At 38.9% G+C, this 20,334-nt stretch overlaps 1 protein-coding gene across 12 annotated transcripts in view; it reads right to left on the minus strand.

The window, feature by feature from the left end:
• The window catches only part of PCDH11X (protocadherin 11 X-linked), a 1,093,295-nt gene that overhangs the window by 263,489 nt on the left and 809,472 nt on the right, over window positions 1–20,334 (minus strand). For all 12 annotated transcript variants that reach the window (XM_039487736.1, XM_039487734.1, XM_039487731.1 and 9 more), the window contains one exon: window positions 5,867–6,065. In XM_039487736.1, the coding sequence (XP_039343670.1) occupies window positions 5,867–6,065 (199 nt within the window). The remainder of the gene's footprint in view (window positions 1–5,866; window positions 6,066–20,334) is intronic.

Here is a 20,334-nt window from a genome sequence, read left to right on the forward strand (position 1 = left end):
TCCATTGTTTGCATCAGGCTTTTGAAAGTCAGCAGGTAGAAAGCTTTGGAGCTAATGTGCCATGGAATTTAGCTGAGTTACAAACTGCTAAAAATCACCATATTTCCCTTCTCTGGCTAGTGTTCCTCTGGAAATTTTAATCAGCAGTATCAAAATAGCAGAGCATTTTAAAGAGTTGGGCCCAGCCCCATGTCATAGCCAAAACAGAAGCAGCATCACAATACTGTACCAGGTTGTTGCCAGAACAGCTGTAGCAGAAGGGTGAGGGAGCCAGGGTGGGCTCTCATGCCAGGGCCGCCCAGAGGATTCCCGGGGCCCGGGGTCTTCGGCGGCGGGGGGCCCTTCCGTTCCGGGACCCGCCGCCAAAGTGCCCCGAAGACCCGCGGCGGGAGCCCCCCGCCGCCGAATTACCGCTGAAGCGGGACCCACCGCCGAAGCGCAGCCCGGTCTTCGGTGGTAATTCGGCGCCTGGGGGGCGCCCGCCGCGGGCCTTAGGGGCACTTCGGCGGCGGGTCCCGGAACAGAAGGGGCCCCCCGCCGCCGAAGACCGGGCTGCGCGGCCGCGGGTCCCCTCCCGCTTCTCCACCCCCCCAGCCTCTTACCCGAGCGCGTCTCCGGCGGGGCCTGAGCTCCGTCCCGCTCAGAGCCGCGTGGTGAGGGGGCGGGGCTGTGAGCTCCACGCCGAGCGGAGGCAGCTGCCCCGCCCCCTCCCCACGCCGCTCTGAGCGGGGCGGGGCTCAGGCCCCGTTGGAGCTCCCAGCCCCGCCCCCTCCCCATGCGGCTCGGATCGGGGCGGGGCTCAGCCGGAGACTCGGCGCTTGATGCGCTGAGGCTCCAGGAGAGGGGCGGAGGCGGGAGCCTCCGCTCTTCTCTTGGGGGCCCCTGCGGAGCCCGGGGCCCGGGGCAAATTGCCCCCTTTGTGCCCCCCTCTGGGCGGCCCTGGTCTCATGCCCATGACCTGGTACACCGCCCCAGCATTCCAACCTCACTTCTGGGGGCATGATAAGTAAGTTAACTTTGTCAATTCCTGACTTGAAGTGTGAGTTCTTAACATTGCATTAACATAGTTTCCTTCATTTAATAGATTTAAAATCCAATTTGTTCTCTTTAAATATATTACATTTCTTCCTTACAATTGGATTCACAACTAAAGACATGTTTCTGCTGATTTGATGTGGGAGTCAAAAAGGGAAAGAATTTTTTTTTCTGAACAGCTTACTATTTTAGGTAATTTATTACCAGAAAAAGCAACAGATTGTGCATGCAATGTATGTAAATGAAAACTGAAAAAGAAGTTGCCTAAGTTAGTTTTGTTGCTTAAGGATAACATTAACTTCCTCTAACAGTTTACATGCCTGTTTATGCTGCTATTGACTAACACAGAGTTTATTGGCATCTGCTCTGCATTCCGATGCATTATACAGCACCAGCACTGTTTGTTTCTCCAGAGCTCCTTCACGAGTGAAAAATTATACTAACAAAAGCCAAAGAGCTTTAACTAACACTTCTCCAATTTAAAAAGAATATATAATCTAACTATTTTTAAAAGGACACTGAAAAGGTGTTTTTCTCAACATTTTATTCTTATATCACTTCCCTCCTTCCCCCTCTGCCAAGAAATCTGAAACCAAAACCAATTTCTTACCAATATTTGTTTTTTTCGATCACATGCTCATACTAGTTTAATTATTTTAGTGTTCCTCATAACTCGTGCTGGTGGCATTGTTTTCTTAGGGAGGAAAAGGGAGAAAAAAAGAAAACCAAAACACTCCCTCTAATTTTGTGGGGTGAGTTGGGGAGTTTCGCATCTGCAGATGTAGTTACTCTTAAGAGGATCTTTTGTTTCTTTCAATGATTTGCAACAGTCATTTTGTTGTAACTAGTAAGTTGATATTAATTCTGTTTCAATTGTTATTGTTGATATTTCGGAAGAAAGCCCAGTATTAGGACCAATGGATCAATTGATAAATTATAATTGGTAATATCTTTCAGTGCTTATTTGTTTTAAAAGTTTCCATTTTAGGATGGGGCTTCCAAATATTAAGGTAACTCTCATGCCCATGTTGTTTAATATTTATCTTTCGATAGGAGAATAAATTATTATTTAAGAATAAATTTCTTAAAACAAAAAGCACCGAAGAGCAAAGCTTAGGAGAAACAAGAGTAAGCAATGCTTGTGGGTATAACCCTGTTTGATGGGACATTTGTCACCTTTGATAGGGCTCTTAATAAGTTCTGGGTCAGTTCTAGCTGAGTAGTTTTATTAAAAGCTTTTCACATTCACAGTGTATAGCCCTGCTCTGCAAGTCTTGGTAAAACTGCATTCAGGCAATTTGAAGCCCAATATCCAGATCAATGTTTCAGATTAAGAAACTTCCAATACTATAGAGAGGTCTTGAGAAGGAATAACGGCCATGCTCCTCATTTTATAGTAGTCTAAGCCACCTCCTATACTTGCGCTTCATTTTACTTCATATTCTTATTTTTTACATTAATCATGTGTCTGTTCCTGAAACAAACTGAGCTAAGATTGCTTCAACTTTATCAGGCCATTCTGAATTAGTCCAAAAATTAAACTTGTTTGGTGGAAGAAATCAGCATTTCCACATGATGGCTCTCAAGCATGGAAGGAGAAGCTAAAGCTAAATGCACAGATATTAAACAAGAAATATCTTGGGAAACTTTATGTACATGTGACAAATTTAGCCAACAACATACTCAATTCTTGGACAGCAAGTTTAACATATTAATTGGTCAACAAGGTATTTCTGCTTTTCCCAACTCCACTGTGACACAAGTTAACTTACAGCAATGAGCAATTTCAATGAAAAATATGCCAACATTTTTCCCACAATGGTACTGTACTTTGATATTTTCTGTTGTTTAAATGCACAGGGGTCAGATCTGTTTAAATGTAGTTGTATTGCCTGCTGCTAGGTATTTGCATCAGATACATGCCACAACAGTAATAGTTAGAAGATCCACAAGCAGTTGTGATCTTCAAATCAAAGGGGTGATGCCACACTGCATCAATTGTATATGGTAGTTAGGTTATCAAAAAAAGGATAAAAGTTGGAGGAGAACACATCTTCACACTACAGGAACACTAATTATTCTTGGTCTCAAGTTTAAAACCGAGCTGTCAGATAATTAGTCATCTCTGAAACAGGTGACTAAACTTTCTGCAAATTTCACACTCAAAAAGACATCAGGTGTCTGCTCAGTCTCTGCATAGTGAGATGTGTCAATGGCATTCAGTTGTCAGTGTGGATATTATTAGACTCAAACTGACATTTCAGAGGCTTCCTAAGTGATCCATTTTTCTTTTGATCTAAAGCTGTAGAAATTGGGTTCAAAAAAGAGCAACAGCTCCAAACCTGAGCCTCATTTTAAGTGGCAAAAGCACCATCTGTGCACTTTTGCCTAATGTAGTGATTTCTCTTGCATCAGTTTCACTCTGATGTCCTTTGCAGACAAGTCAAGGCTAAGAGTGCACCATAGTCATACATACCTATCTCCTGCATCTAATACTTACTTTGGTAAAGTATGGGTAAATAACAGAATTGAGTGAATAGTAAAAGAAAAAAACATGAATATTCATTCAAGTTTGAAAATTATTGTTTTTGATTGTATGCAACCCCCTTTGTGATTATGTTCTGTGAAAAGATGAGCTTTTTTAGCATGAATACAAATAAAAGTGAATTCAAAACTCAAATAAGTTAAGGACATCCAAACAAGGACTATTTCAGCATTGTTTCGAAAACCATGTAACCCTATACAAACAAGCCAACACATCTGCTGAACACTTCAGCTACTGAAGATGCCCAGTTAACTGTTCATGAGCCATTCATAAATGCATCATATTTTGTGAAGAAATTCACAAATATTTAAAAAATTTGATATTTCTGTGAACTGCTCACAAATATTTTGCCAACACCAAAACATCTCAACTTTCAAGGGTAAGTTGTTCATTACACTTTTTAATTCAGTGGTGCTAAACAAGTCTGTGAAATGCCATATACGACTAATACGATATCCTTTTGTAACATAATTAACAGCTCCAAAGACATTATTAGGATAAACTCATTTTCTTTCCATTGTTAAGTTAGATTAAAATTTCATCATCACTCCCTTCTAACTCTGTTGGAGACATTAGGATCTTCAGTTGTTCTGCGAAATGGAAGTAAGTGTGTTTCCTTCTTTCAACCCTATCTAGAGATGAATTTGACATTGTTACAGTGAGGATTTGGGAAGTCTGTCAATGTCAAACTTATGAATTCTGTGTGTTTATGCCCTTAAGGCTGTCTTTTGCTGTATATTTTCATCATACTATTTGTGCTAAGAAGAGGGAGAATGGCACTTGGTTGCCTGCCCCTAAAACGGCTGGTCATCAAGGACCAACAACAATTGAATAACCTGGTCCTAAAACAACTGGATGGTTACAACCTAGATAAAACCAGTTTTCTCCAGTTTATCTGCAGAGGAGTGGGAAATAAAAACAAAAACAAAAAACAAACACGACCCCCCCCCCAAAAAAAACACAGGAGACAGATCACAGAAACCAGGTGTTGGGTTAGCTTAAAAAAAAACAACAACAACAACGGCATGCTTTTTGAGCTAGGGAGAACTGTCTGACTTCCAGACCAACAGAAGTTGAAGCTGCAGGAGTCAGAGAGTACAATCCATGACCAAGACGAGGAGACTGAGTCCCAAGGAGTGAGGATCAGGGACTCCTGAAAGTGACAGATGAACACGCGAGGGGCTCTCAGACTGGTGTGGATACTGGAGGGAGGGATTTGAGAGCAGATTTTGTTGTTTTTTGCATGGATCTGGAAATCTGTATGCTTTCTGCACGTTTGTTTAAGAAGTTACTTTGTACAGCCTCTAAGTGCCTGGCTTCAGCTGGCATGTGTCTCTGAATGGGTTAAATGGTAAATCAGACTACCTTTGGTGGCGCTTGGGGAAGGGTGTGTTTAAGCTGTTGAGGAGACTTGGGGGGTTCAGTACTGGTCTTGGGGCCTAGGATAGCTGGACTGTGGGGTACCACTTTGGAGAAGGGGTATCATCAGGGAGTCTATATGTCAGGAATGAGCCTAAAGGCCAGAGACAGCAGTGTCTGGAGCCTACCTAGACCCAGGGGAGATGAAAAGCACATGAATGCGGTGTTTGTCCGACAAAGGAGAGCTTGTTATGCTGAATGACAGTTACAAAGGAGCCTCTTGTTCTACTTCTAAATCAAATACACTGATGTAAGTTGGCCCTGAGTACACCTTGACATGTCAGCTTCGCCTACTCACTTTCCGATGTCATCAACCTCCAGTGCCACTTGTATAATTAAGCAATATGACACAACAAGCAATGCCTTTCTGGGTGATTACCTCACACCATAGTTGCCCTCACAGGCACTAAACTGAGGACCTTTAATTTCTGAAGAACAGCAGTGATTTCACAGAACTGCATGTTGCCCAGAGGGCTCTGCTGCTATTATAGAATGCAAAGTAGGGAAAAGTACGGAAGGGGAAAATGTTAAAAGCCATACCGGTCTTGAGGAGCATCAATGTGGATAAAAAAGGCAGCAGTGACAACCAACCAGAAAGCACCACTTCTCTCTAGCATGCCAAAGCCATAACAAACCCCAGCTAATAAAGATGCAAATCAGCTACAACATCTACAGAGCATTTCAACACAAAATGGTCAAAAATACTTTCTTTGAACTTTTGTCATTTTTGTCTTTAAAATGCAGAGGTTAGCAACCAGTATTTTCCCATCTTAAGTTAGCATTAAACTTTAATCAGTGGCTTTAAAATTAGCCCATTTGTGACTTATTAACATTTAAGGACAAATATGCCTAGAGAGCATCACTTACTGGACTCCGGGTCCGAATTGCCATCTCCTTCTGTTCGACTGTTGGGCGAAGCCTGTTCATAGTACTCCTCTTGGGGGAAACCAAGGGGCAGAGGATGCGATGTGCTAGCACTGCTGCTGGGTTCATGGTCTCCAAGCCCACTGTCACTGCAGCTTTCCTGGGAGCCGTCTGGTAGGTGAAACGTGACACGGCGTTGCGACTGCAAGGAAAGAAAGAAAATTATATGGTTTCAACTACAAACTGAGTAATTGCTTAATGCATCCAATGTAGGAAATATATTATTTCAGCTATCTGGTGAGGACACATTAACATTATCTACAGTTGTGCACAATTTCAGGCTTTCATGAACAGGCAGCTCTGCTTTCAAACCTGCTTCATCTGACAGCAGAGCGTTTCCTATTTTTTAAAACTGTAAACCTCGATGCAAAATGAAAGACGTCTCATGCTAAAGAGATTCTGTCAACCTTCACAGGCCTTTGAAGCCTTCCATAAATCGACTTGGAGATTTCAATCACCATTTGAGATTGAATTTATTTCTCTGCTCATTTCTCTAGTTTTCAAAATATATTCTTTTCATTATAAGCTACTCCCCTACTTTAAGGCCAGAGAATGTGAAACATTTCTAACTGATGTGGTTGATTCTTTCAGAATCACAGTAATAACATAATAACAATAAATCTTACAATGAAAATAAATCTTTTTTAAAAAAATTATCTAAACAAGTGAAGTAAAAGTAGTCCCCCAGACTTTCCCCTCCAAAAATTGTAGGGACATAAGCTTTTGTTTTGATTTCATCCATAATGCAAAGAGCTTTGGGACCAGTTTTTTTAAAGGTATTCAGGTGCCTAATGAGATTTTTCAAAAGCATTTAGGCACCTAAAACTTAGGCACCAGCTGCCTACCTAGGGTTTTTGAAAATTCCTGTAGGTGCCTAAATACCTTTTAAAAATCTGGCCATTTATCTTCATACTAAGGTTGATATTTGGAAGGTGAAATTGGTGGGAAAGCAAAAGAGTCATAGCAAGATGACTGGTTTGAGGCAAAGAATTTGGTGCACCAAAAGTCTAAAGTAACAGACCTGGGGTAAAATTTCCCCAAGCATCCTATTTTCAAAAGTGACTTGGGAATTTAGGAGCCTGTCTCACTGGAAGTCAATGTTCTTAAGTAAAAAAAAAATCTTCAGCCCTCATGGTTGTGGCTTGAAAACATGAACCTTAAAGGTCCAAGAAAGAGAGGGCACATAAAATAGCCCCAAATTAGTATTTTTAATATTTCATGATTTTTATGCCATTCACGTGATTTGGGGAGGTGAATACAATTCCTAATTGCTTGGGAATAGTAATGCTACCGGTTCAATTTTTTGGGTGAATAGTCATAAAAAGTTATGCATTGTCAATTAAATACATTACGTGTAGCTACAGATCACTATATATTTATTTTAAAGGCCTGATGAAGACTGTTGTAAACTGAGACATTTCTCTGGAAAAAACAGATTTGGCTATTTTTTTAACCTCTTTTGTTACTGAGAAATAAGTACACTTGTTCAGACATTGCTGGAGTATATCATTATATTGTCAAGGCCCTGAAATTTTGTGGTTTCATATTCAATTTAACATCCAATGAAAATCATTTTAACAGACTGAGTACTTACAGACAAATATTAACAAGTAGAAAAATTCTCATCACATGTTTTGTTGACTTAAGACAAACACAGTGCCTTAGGTCCGGTATTAATTATACATAGACCTTGGTGTGTGCCGGAGTAATGCTTTGGTCACTCAGTGTGCTTTTACTACACTTCTCAAGCAATCTGGGCACTGCCTGGTGGCCAAAATTAAACCTGTTAATGCCCATTGTAGCTAACAAAAAAGTGTAACTTTGGGCCTTTGCTTCTCTCTATCAATACAGATGGGGAAGGGAGAAGAAAGGCCCTATTGACAAAAGGGAGAGAGACATGAAATGGAGGAAGGCAGTTGCTGGGAGTGTAATGACTTACTACTCAGAAAGTGAGAGAGTTCAGAAGAATACACCCTTTATTTAACTAAATCCTCAGCACAGGCCCCTGCCAAGACAACAAAATCTATGATGTAACTTGCATCATCAAGTATTTCTACCCTGTTGTAGCAGTTACTATAGCAACAGTTTTTCTACTTTTGCTTTGACACACTCTAGAGAAGTATGGGTTGGTGGGTCGATGGCTGCAGAGAACCCAAGTAGTGGCAGCACCTCACCTTTGCTGTTATTTTTGCCAAGGTCCTGATGTGTAGAGCATAGGCAAAGTGGAACTCCATGTATGCATGAAATTTGCAGGCTTCCTCTGCATATTCCTGTCGATCTTGGACCATGGGGAGCACATCTGCTCCACAAGCTCACCAACCTCCCTCTTGGGGAGATGGAGGCAGGTGGGGAGGGAGAGCAGTATAATGGAAGGCTGGAATGATGAACCCACACTTTACTTCATGTGATTTTCTCCCTCCCATGCATTTTTTCTGCTGACAAGGGCCAGGATGTAATTGTCTGCTTTAGATTTCAAAGACACAAAATATCATTGGCCAAAATCTATCCTCATATACACCGATGCAAACCTACTAGTATTTCCCAGAATTCCTTTTATGTCAATGTTTACACTGGCATAAAATATATAGTAATCTCAGACCTATTAGATGGCAACTGTTGACAAATGCCAACTTTTTAATGGTAGCCACTGACTACATCAGGAACATTACGCAGACTGTTCTGGGTCACAAAGACATCACAGTATTGTTATTACAGCATCGTATAAAACAGAAGGACTTATGTCATTCATCAACCATTCATATTAAGGCTGTGACAAAAGTAGCATGAAGCAAACTAGGTAACATCCCCTCATGTCTATAGAGGTGCTGGTGACATCATAATCCAATATATGAAATTCATAATCCACAAGAGCAAAATTATTCTGCTTTGTGGAATGAGACTTCCACTCATGGACTTATAAAATTAATGTATTGGCCCAGAGGGCTACACTATCATTTTTGGTTAAAAGTGAATCTCAACTCCGGAGCGATCGTGTCCATTATTCTTTATCTCCTCAATGGGAAGGTATAACTCACATTGATGTTACTTGGACTTACATTTAGCACAAAATTCCATTTAAATCTCACCCTGCTCTCCTCACCTTCTATCCCTAGATTCTTCTTCCATTTGGTTTTTGCTCCTTCTCCTCATCCTTCTTTACGTGCCTCCACCCCTGAGCATAACATTCTGAAGTCTAAATATCCTTACATTTTAAAGCATGGAAGTTATTAGGAACACCTCCAACATCACTTTTTTATGACATCAAGTACTGGACATCACAATGGATGTAAACATATATGTTTTAATAAAACAACTGTAAGCTTCCATGTAGAATGTAATGAACCACACTGAAACAAAAATGTGACTGTAAAGAAATGAAGTTTCCTTAGCAAACTTGTGCTCACTGCATCAGTTTTATGCCCAAATCACATCTTTGTTCAACAACATTCAGATTTTTCCCCGAAGTAAGCATAATACTGTGGTTTGGATCATCTTCTTTACAGAAAAAAATCACAAGGATCCCATTGCAGAGGTCTTGCACTAGAGACGGTGGGGTCTCACCCCAGCAGAAAAAAACGCTAAAATTTCACAGATCATGGAGATCCACAAGAGGCCAGACCTATCTATACAGCTGTTCTATGTCTCTGTACCGGTATGGCACTCAGTGCAGCTCTTCAAAAGCTACCTGGGACTCAACCTGACTGTATGTCCACAGGACTCCTGGAAAGAGACACTGGGGAATGTTTTGCATGAATGGATGGGGAACAATGTGTACTTTCACCCACAACTACCATACTCCTGTCCAGTCTCTGATCCCTTCCTCAGCACAAACTCAGAGACCCACAAAGTGCTCCCCACAAGGCCCTGAGGAAGGGATGGTTCCACAGAGATGACTGGTGTCTACTGGCCCAGATAACACAGTGCTTAAAATATCCATGGCTTCTTGAAATCTAATCTATACTACTGCTCTCACTGTTGCTACAAGTGGTGAAGCTGAATAATAGGAGCAACGGTGAGGTAACTGCCTTATGTCCTGTGATAATCAAAAATGTGTGCACAATTATGCATGTAATCTGCATATATAAAAAGATAGTAACTGCACAGAACAATTAGACATTCAACTGCATGCATAAATATGTAAAAATAAGGCCCTTACAGGATATTATTAAGAAAAAGAATAGTAACACTAATTAAGATACATTTATAATGGCTATGACTCATTATATTCCAGTGCATAAACTATTTGCCAGGTGCAGACACAAAAGAAACTACTCCTTTGAATATTACTGTAGAACTAGGTATATTCAGATGGTGTTACTCCTCCTTCGTAATGTGCTGTTGGGCACTGTCTGACAAGGTACTAGACCACAGCAGATGGACCTCTAGTCTGCTGTACAGCAACAGCTACTATAGTATTGTCTTCAAATTATGTTATTCCAAGTTGCTCCCAAATTCAGGTTTTTCAAAATTAACTTTTTACAAAGCCTGAAACCAATCAAAATGTTGTCATTTTTTAAAAACAAATGTCTATTCCTCTTCAGTGTTTGCAGCTCAACAACACTGTGTTAGTGCATTAGAACTTGAAAGAGAAATTGACAAACTCACCAGAACTTATTTTTATTGTCCAAGATGAGAGGAATGAAAACAAATGGAGCCTGTCAAACTAACTTGATATATTTTTGATGAGATTACAAGTTTGGTTGATAAAGGTAATAATGTTGATGCAATGTACTTAGACTTCTATAAGGTGTTTGACTTGGTACCATATGACATTTTGATTAAAACACTAGAATGATATAAAATTAATGTGGCGCACACTAAATGGCTAGGTCTCAAAATGTAATTGTAAATGGGGATTCATCATTGACCGGATGCGTTTCCAGTGGGGTCCTGCAGTAATCTGTTCTTGCCCCTACACTGCTTAATATTTTTATCAATTACTTCAAATAAAATATAAAATCATTACTGATTAAGTTTGCATATGACACAATAAATGTGGGAGTGGTCAGTAATGAAGAGGGCAGGTCACTGATTTACAGCAATCCGGATCGCTTGGTAAATTGGGTGCAACCAAACAATGTGTGTTTTAATATGGCTAAATGTAAATATACATATCTAGGAACAAAGAATGTAGGTCATACTTACAGGATGGGGGGACTCTATACTGTGTTATGCTGCTGCCAAAGGAGCTAATGCAATCCTGGGATGCGTAAACAGGGGAATCTCAAGTAGGAGTAGACATGTTATTTTACATCCATATTTGGCACTGGTGCGACTGTTGCTGGAATACTGTGGCCAGTCCTGGTGCCCACAGTTCAAGATAGATGCTGATAAATTGGAGTGGGTTCAGAGAAGAGTCATGAGAATGATTGAAGGAGAGGAAACATGCCTTACATTGATAGACTCAAAGAACTCAATCTATTTAGCTTAACAAAGAGAAGGTTAATAAGGGGTGACTTCATTACAGTTTATATTTAAGTATCCATATAGGGAACAAATATTTAATAATGGGCTCTTCAGTCTAGCAGAGAAAGGTATAACACGATCCAATGGCTGGAAGATAAAGCTAGACAACTTCAGAGTAGAAATGAGTAATTTTTTAACAGTCAGAGTAATTAACCATTGGAACAATTTACTAAGTGTCATGGTGGACTCTCCATCACTGACATTTTTAAATCACGATTAGAGTTTTTTTTCTGAAAGAGCTAATATAGGAATTATTTTAGGGAAGTTCTGTGTTATACAAGAGGTCAGACTAAACGAAAATAATAGTTCATTCTGGCATTGGAATCTATGAATCAAATAAACAAATTGGGAAAAGTAAATTAGTTTTTAAATATTATTTCATTTAACATAAATTAAGGTTTTATTAGTAAGAGACAAAAATATCTGCCTTAGAAGTATATAGGGCCTGATGTTTAGCTGGTATAAATCACCACATCACCACTGAAATCAATGGAGTTACCTCAATTTACACCAGGTAAGGATCTGGCTCATAATCTTTCATTTGAAAATGTCCTTGCAAAGTTTGACACACTTGATAATACAATCTGATAACAAAGCAGTTACCTCTAGAGCAATGTATCAACATGAGAGAAGAAAAGTACTATTTTTTCCCAAGTAACAGTTTTGCCATTTTCTTAATTCATGCAGAAACCACAACAACAATCTGGAACAAGTCATACTAATAAAATTTTGCCAAAAGCAGGGACTTATCTTCTGTCACATTTATTTTGGAAATTTCCTCCTTGAGGCATTTCAATTTCAATTTATAAGATTACAAAATATCCTCAGACTCCAGCTGTTTTTCTATTTATCTCCAAAGGGAGTGTATATAGATAGTAACAGAATAACAAGGATTATGGCCTGTTTTATTCATTTGATTACAAGTTACCACGTTTTAAAAAGAAAGAAAAAATCTTGTATTTTTATTGGCTTTACAGAATATTAACATAGGATTAGAACCTTAAAGGAACTTGAGCTAAAAACCATAACTTTCCTTTCAGCTCCTTTTCAGTGTAAAGAAAGACGTGCAACATTTTTTACTTTGAATTCATTTCTTTGACATATTTAGTGCTATTAAATTTGTTCTTCAGTGAAATTAAAAAAGAGAATGAATGTTGCTTCCAGAGATGCCATGAGCACAATCAGAATTTCTGTCAGAGGTGTCATCTGGCAGCTAAGAAAAGGCTGCATTTTGTAAAGCAGCCTGTCTCTGGCGGGATCAAACTGAATTACGAAAAGAAACCAAACCAAAAACCAAAACCAAACAAAACAAAACTCTTACCCTCATTATTCCAAGCTATATGAAGACTGATCAAAGCCTCAAACTACACAGGGTTCATTGTTTCATGACAATAATTAGACTGTGGCAGTGGGACCAATAAAAGACAAGTCTAAGTAAATAGCTTTAGATACATTGGAGGGATGATTCCTGGAATTATACGCCGGGGGGCTGTTAATTTATAATAAAAAACTGAAAAAAGAAAAATAGAAAAAAAAGCCGATATCAACTGACTAGCATTAAACTATTAACCTTGTTATCTTCATTCATTGAAGCAAATTCATATCAGTTTAAAATAAGAGTGTGTAGAAAAAAAAGTTTACATTACTATTTTAGCTTATGTTGGATTAATTATATTACTTAGCTGAAAATTATGATTTAAGCCAGCACTTATTCAAATACACTCAAAGATACTATGAAAACAGAACAAAAGGTTATTTCCATCTTTTCCTCCAATGTTCAGAGCCCAGTGGACAAATGAGTCAACATCTTTTTTTTTTTCTCTCTCTTTTTCTTTTTCAATGCTAAACCCTATTATTTTGCCATCACTGCACTTTCTCATTTTCTGATACTTTCCATGGGTCAGAGAAATATATACCATAAATATCTTGACTATATAATCATCTTCAGTCAACAGCAATGGCTCTTCTAGACACTGCTCAGAAAGGCTTCCCAATCAGATCATTATTTCCAGTTCAGTTTTTCCTATATTTACCCCCACAGAGTACTTACATATAATCTTTTGTTCCACATGCTTTTGACACAGAGACACAGCATCTAATTTTGTTTTCAGATGTTATCAGTATACGATACTCTATGAATTGCATAAAACGAACAGCAGAATGCTTACAGGTCAAAAGCATCCAACCTCAGATACAGAAAAATAATCGTTACTGTTGGACCCAATAAAGGAAAGCCAATATTGCTTCTCTTTTGCCTAGGTTTCATAGCCTGGGCTGCTATAGTTGCAACATATTCAGTTTCCACCAATGATTATACAACTCCTACTCCCAGTAATTCACATACCCATTCAGCTCAGACCAGTAACTCTAAGATACCTATGTTTACAATGTCAATTTAAAAATGTCACACTAACCTTTTATGATTTATAATTAAAGTTACAGCCTTCTCATAGGTGCCTTCCCCCTTCTCCCCAAATTTGGAAGGTGGATTTTTGAATGAAGAACAAAGGTATGTTTATTAGTCCTAACAAAAATTTTATTTTAAAAAAAGACCTGAAATCTGCAGCAGCAGGATCCACATGGACAATAAGAACATGGCTCACTGGAGCGATGTTGATTTACACCCCAGCTTGCCGCACATCAAGTGTTTGTGTAGACAAGCCTTGAAGCATGTTTTCCAGGCTTTGAATAATTCTTGTAGCTTTTTAAAAAAAATTCAACATCCTTCTTGAAGACACCAGAACTGGACACAGTATTTCAGTAATGATCTCACTAACACCACATACAGAGGTAAGGCATCCTCCCTACTCCGACTTATACATCTAAATACTATGTTCACTCTTTTAGTTATAGCATCACAGTGGGAGCTCATGTTCAACTGGTTATCTACCATGACACCTGCATCCTCTTCATAATCACTGTTTTGCAGGCTATATTCTCCCATCTTATGTGTGACCTACATTCTTTGTTCCTAGATAGATGACTTTGGATTTGGCTGTATTTAAATACACATTTCTCAAATGAGACAACCTTGCCACATGTTCCAGCTTAGTCTGTATAATTGACTTGTCCTCACCATTATTTACCACTCCACTTATTTTTGCATCATCTGAAAAATGTACCAGCAATAATTTTATATTTTCTTCCAGATCATTGACAAAAATATTGAATAGCATTAGGTCAAGAATGGGAGCCCCTTAAAAACACTCCAATTGGATGACTATTCCCCATTTACTTTTTGTGATCTATCAGTTAATCAATTTTAATCCCTATAATATGGGCTGCACTGATTTTGTATAGTGATTTTGTGCTTCTCTCTCTCTCTCTTTTTGGGGAGGGGAGGAGTAATCAGAATACCATGAGGGACTCAGTCCAATGCCTTAAAGCAGACTCATGTCAAAACTCTTGACCAAACTTATGATCTCATAAAAAAGAAGTTTATTTATCCAGACCTATTTGCCTTAAAACCATGTTGATTATCATTAGCTATACTACCATCCCTTAACTCTTTACTCATTGAGTCTCTTAGCAGCCACTCTATGATTTTGCCAGGGATCACTCTCAGTTTAACTGACCTATAGTTTCCCGGGTCATAAATGTTGGCAAAACATTAGCTTTGTTTCAGTCCTCCTGAGCTTCCCCAGTACTACAAGGTTTTTTTTTTAAAAAAAAATCAACATTAATGGTTCAGAGAGCTCCTCAACCAATTCTTCTAAAACTCTTCGGTGCGAGATATCCGATCTGCTGATTTTAAAATGCTTAATTTAATAGTTGCTGTCTAAAAGCCTCACTAGTTACTATTGGAAAATATAAATATGTACATCTTGCTTCTTCCAAATATAGCATAAAAATATTTGTTGAATGCCATTCTATATTTTCTGCATTGTGACCGATAATTTTACCATCCTATACCATTGCTAGGATTTCAATTTTTCTTCATATAATTCTCATTTGTTAATCCAATTTGGAGAGGATGATGTCTGGGAGACATACTCCATCAGTTTGCCAAGAGACACAGGAGAATTTTGTTGGAGAGTCTCACACAGTTAACTGACCAGTTAAATGCAAATAAAACATTATCCATATCATAGATTTCTCAATGTTTTTGAATGAAATAAAAGATTGACAATTTATAGATTACAACGATGTGTACTGCAAAAATGAAGGTTTTTTTAAAAAAATTCATTTTTAAAGGTAATTCTGTTTTATTTTAGGCTTTTTTTTAACATTGTGGGTAAAATTTTCAAAAATGCCTTTGTAGTTTAGGAGACTAAGTCCCATTAATGTGTGCCTAATGAGTGACTAAGGACATGTCTAAACTTACCTCTGGAGTGATTGATCCAGTGGGGGTTAATTTATCACATCTAGTGAAGATGCAATAAACTGACTGCTGAATGCTCTCCTGTTGACTCTGGTACTCCACCAGAGTGAGAAGTGTAGGTTGAGTTGATGGGGGAGTGGCAGCAGTTGACCTACCACAGTGCAGACACTGTGGTAAGTAGATCTAAGTATGTCATAAAATATCAGGGTTGGAAGAGATCTTAGGAGATCATCTAGTCCAATCCCTGCTCAAAGTGGGACCACCCCCCAGACAGATTTTTACCCCAGATGGCCCCTCAAGGATTGAACTCACAAGCCTAGATTTAGCAGGCCAATGATCAAACCACTGAACTATCCCTCCCCCCCTCACTTTTGTTCTATAACTGGAGTTATTTTCATAGCTGAAATTGTATAACTTCGCCCAACTTAGCCCCTCCTCCCCCCCCCCCCAGTGTAAATCAGGCCTAAGTACCGAAGTAAATTCTGAAAAGGGGAGCAATTGCAGGTGTGATTGCAGCATGTGCAGAATCTAGTTAGCACAGCTAAAAATAGCAGTGTAGACACAGCGGCACAGGCTGTCCAAATATGCTGGAGACATAGCCATGCACTCATGCTTTGCTAGCCCACACTGATGTGCATGCCGCCACGTCCACCCTATTTTTAGTCATGCCAGCTACAGCAAAGCTAGTGCAGGTATGCCAATGCATGTTGCAATCATGCTTCCAGTTGCAGTGTAGACATACTTTGAGATGCTTGAGAAAATTATATCAGTTATTTCTAAAGGAAAATTAAAATGTCATAAATAGTTGAACTGTGTTGTACCTAGATATTCCAGAAGTACAACTTTTGCTAAACTACTGCTTCTCGTAAAAAAAAAAAATACAGAAAAGCTTTTTTTTGCAACCTGTTTTGTTAAGGAGAGAAGAAAATATTCACAAAAGAAATGGATGCATTGGTTAGACTGATATTCCTTTCCGCCTCTTGAACCTTGTCAGAGCCACTGAACAAACTTCTTGTCAATCTGATCAAAGCTGCATTTCACTGATTTCTGAATAATTAGCCAGAGGGGCTACATCTTATGAACAACCTAATCCTCTCATGCCAAAAAAACCCACATCTGATGTGTTAATATTTTTTTAAACAACATCTACCAATTAAATTATCATCTTTCACACGTATCAACATCACAAAAAAAGAAAGAACTGTAATAAAAGAGCAAATAAAAACTGGGAAATATAACAGCATTTAAAGTGTGTCAAACATTTAATTTAGCTTTTGAAAGGCAGTTATTGTATGCTAACGAGATGTCAAAATGACAGTTGAAAGCACACTTTTAAAGTTTAATGTGTGTAAGATATTTCAAGTTGACATGATTAATTTAAAATTGCTCATAAAAAATACACAGATATACTATAGCTGTTGTGCTAGTAAAACTAACTGTAGCTGAGGCTGTGAAATAGTTTCCATTCTAATCCCTTGTTTTCATAGGCTCCTAACTTTCCAAGTTTGTTAATTTGGGGGTTATAATTTTACAAGTTTGGTTCATGATAGACTTCTATTTTATTTTTTGAAAGTTTGAGTAAAGTCCTTTTAGTTGTGAGAAGGTAAAAATAAGAAAATTATAATATAAGCCATCAATAATATAAACAGAAACTTTTGGACTGACATTTGACACTGCTACCAGCCACAACTGGCCCAAGACAACAGATCTCATCTAGCCATTCTAAACAGAAATACCTTGGATGATGCAACAGTGATTTTTAAGGAGTATTTCTTTTAAAGTGAATTACACTAATATTGCCCTCTATGAAAAGAACCCTGCTTGTAATTCTTAGCTCTCTGCTTTCCTTGGTGCACGTGCAGAACTAAAAATAGAATTTATATTGTCATAAATGTGCACGCTGTATTTTCTTCATTCTAGCATCAGTCTGTCGATTGTGGTTGAAGTAGGTATATTTCTTCTTTCTTAATGTGTTAGATATAGATTTATGGAATAGTATATGTTGCTCCAATGCATTATTCATTGTCCTCTGGACCCTAGTTTTGTACCATGACAGTCAAGGTTAAACCATTAAGTGCCTACATGATGAGGCAGTTTGAGCCACAGAGACCCAGAAGAAGTTTGCTATTATTTTTTCTATTCAATTTTTCATTTAAACATCAAATCCTTATGAAGAAATATGAACGCACAGAATTTCACAAGCCATCACAAGGACTCACATAAAAAGCCTGAAAATGTGACTTCACCATTTTTAACAAAATTAATGGATCTAGTCTTCTCTTTAATCTCTCACAGAGAAAGGATCCACTTGTCATTCAACTCTGTGGTTTGCATCAGAAAACAAACTGGTATCATAATTGAAACCAAATAATTATTTATTTTGATTTATTTAAACATGAAAATTAAAACATTCTCAGAGAATAAAATTCACTCTAGTACACAGGGCCCAGCACAAGGTTCTATGTGCCACTTATACCCACTTAAGCCCATAAAGTAAAATTCCCAATGAAGACAGTGGCATTGAGTTCAGGTAGCCCTTAATTCAGATGTTAAGGGGTGCACAAGGGCTTTTCGGCAATTGGTTGAATTTCAAGTTTAAGGTACAGATGATCCACTGAGTAGGATACTCATTGGCATGGCTGTAATATGTCATTTTCTTTCTTTATGGTAAAAAACACAACGGCAGATCTTGACAGCTACCATGTTCCTAACACGTAAGTTTCTTGATGGGTCACAGATAGGGAACTAGTCTTTCAAATACCCCGATACCAGGCCATTTAGGACATCAGAAATCATGGACAGAACTGAAGTGAATGGAGCATGTCGCATACTACTACCATGCATTTCTGCCTGTCTATTCCACCCCGCAGCCAGGTTGCCACCTCCTGCAAGAGTGGCAAGAAAGCCTTTTTAGCTCTTTGGGGTTGTAAGCTGCAATAGTCCAAATTTAATTTAATGAGCTGTGTACCACAGTGGCTAGGACAGAAATGACCAGTCAGAAAATAGAGAAGGCCTTTCTCAATATTTTTTTTTTTAACCATGTTTAACCGTTATGATTCTTCTTTGATCCCAAGGCCCTACATTCTTCTGATGATGGGAGGGCAGATGCCCATAATCACAGATGAAATTAACATTGTAGACCCAGATTCTGAACGATGATATGGATGGGCGGACCTATGTGCCTATGCAGCCAAGGAGCTGGGAGGCCTGGGAGCTGGGGCTCTGGTGGCTCCTTGTCTCCTGGGTCAGATGGCTCTTCTGGCTGCCTGGGAGTTGGACAGCCCTAGGCAGTTTGCTGCCTCAGGACTCAGACAGCCTTGGGAGCCATCTGGCTCGCCAGGACAGTACAGAAGCCCTGGGGACCTGATTCCAAGGCAATCCGCATTGTGGGTTGCCCTGGAGCTGGGGATCTGGAAGCCGTGGTGTCCCTGGCTCAGGTTAAATCTGCATGAGGGACTGCCGCAGAGCAAGCAGACCCTGGAAGCCTACATTCCCTAGTAAGCCATCAAGTAAGCTGTGGAACAGTGGGTTGGAATACCTGCATGAGGTCCATCAGAAGCCTGATAAAATCTAATGGTTTCTGCTAAACATTTCAATTCTGATGCACTGGCAAATTCCAATTAAAAATGCATAACTGGAATTTTTCTATTCAGCTCGACTTCTTAATTTCACAAATACTTTTTTTGGCAAGGCACTAAATCAACATGGCTGTCCTACAGGTCAGAAACATTATGACTGTGTCATACAAATATAAAATACAAAGTACAGCTGACAGCCTGCCAATATGTGAAATATGAAGTTACACTGAACTGTAAGAGTACAGAGTCTCAAGGAGTGAAATGTGTTAAAAAATTGTTTTATTGAACAGTAAAAATTTTTAAATTCATACTAACTAACTAATGACAGCTGCAGAATGTTTGCTACATTAATTATAGATTAATTACAATTGCTTTACAAATGAGACTTATGCATATCATTTTTAAACATTTTTGTAACATTTGATCATTACCACAATGGGTACATGACTGTAAATGACAATTGCCCCTATACTTTAGGGAGGAGAGGCTTTTACTTTACACACAAAAAAAATATCTTGGTGTGCCACTACAGTACATACTGTTGTGTTAATTTTATTCCACCTTCCAACAAGTTTACTCACAATAAAGAGGGTAGTCCTCTAGACCCCAATTACTACAAAAATACACACACAACATCTAATATCTATAACCTAAATAAAAATTAGCCTATGTAGCACCTGACCTGCTAAATCTCAATGGGCTTCCCAACCATTATTCCTTATTCATGAATTAGACATGTTCTGCTTCTATGGCCATATACAAACATCACATTAGATATTCCTTAAAGTCACCTTCTGCAGCACCAAACCCCATAGTACCCCATAGTACTAAGCTTAATCTGATTGCCATTTCTGGAACTCAGGCCACTGCCAGTGGTACCAGCAGAGCGCCATAAAAGTGAGTTTAAAACTCTCCTGAAGTTTTAGAGCAGCCGGGGGTCTGGCCTTTTTCAGTTGACCTGAGAGACTGCGATCCCACTCGGCACATAATCTGAAAACAACTAAGGGCTAGGAGGATTGAAGGATATAGAGGATATCAAATCTTCC

The sequence above is a fragment of the Mauremys reevesii genome, linkage group 9, assembly GCF_016161935.1.
Source record: "Mauremys reevesii isolate NIE-2019 linkage group 9, ASM1616193v1, whole genome shotgun sequence".
NCBI lineage: Eukaryota > Metazoa > Chordata > Testudines > Geoemydidae > Mauremys > Mauremys reevesii.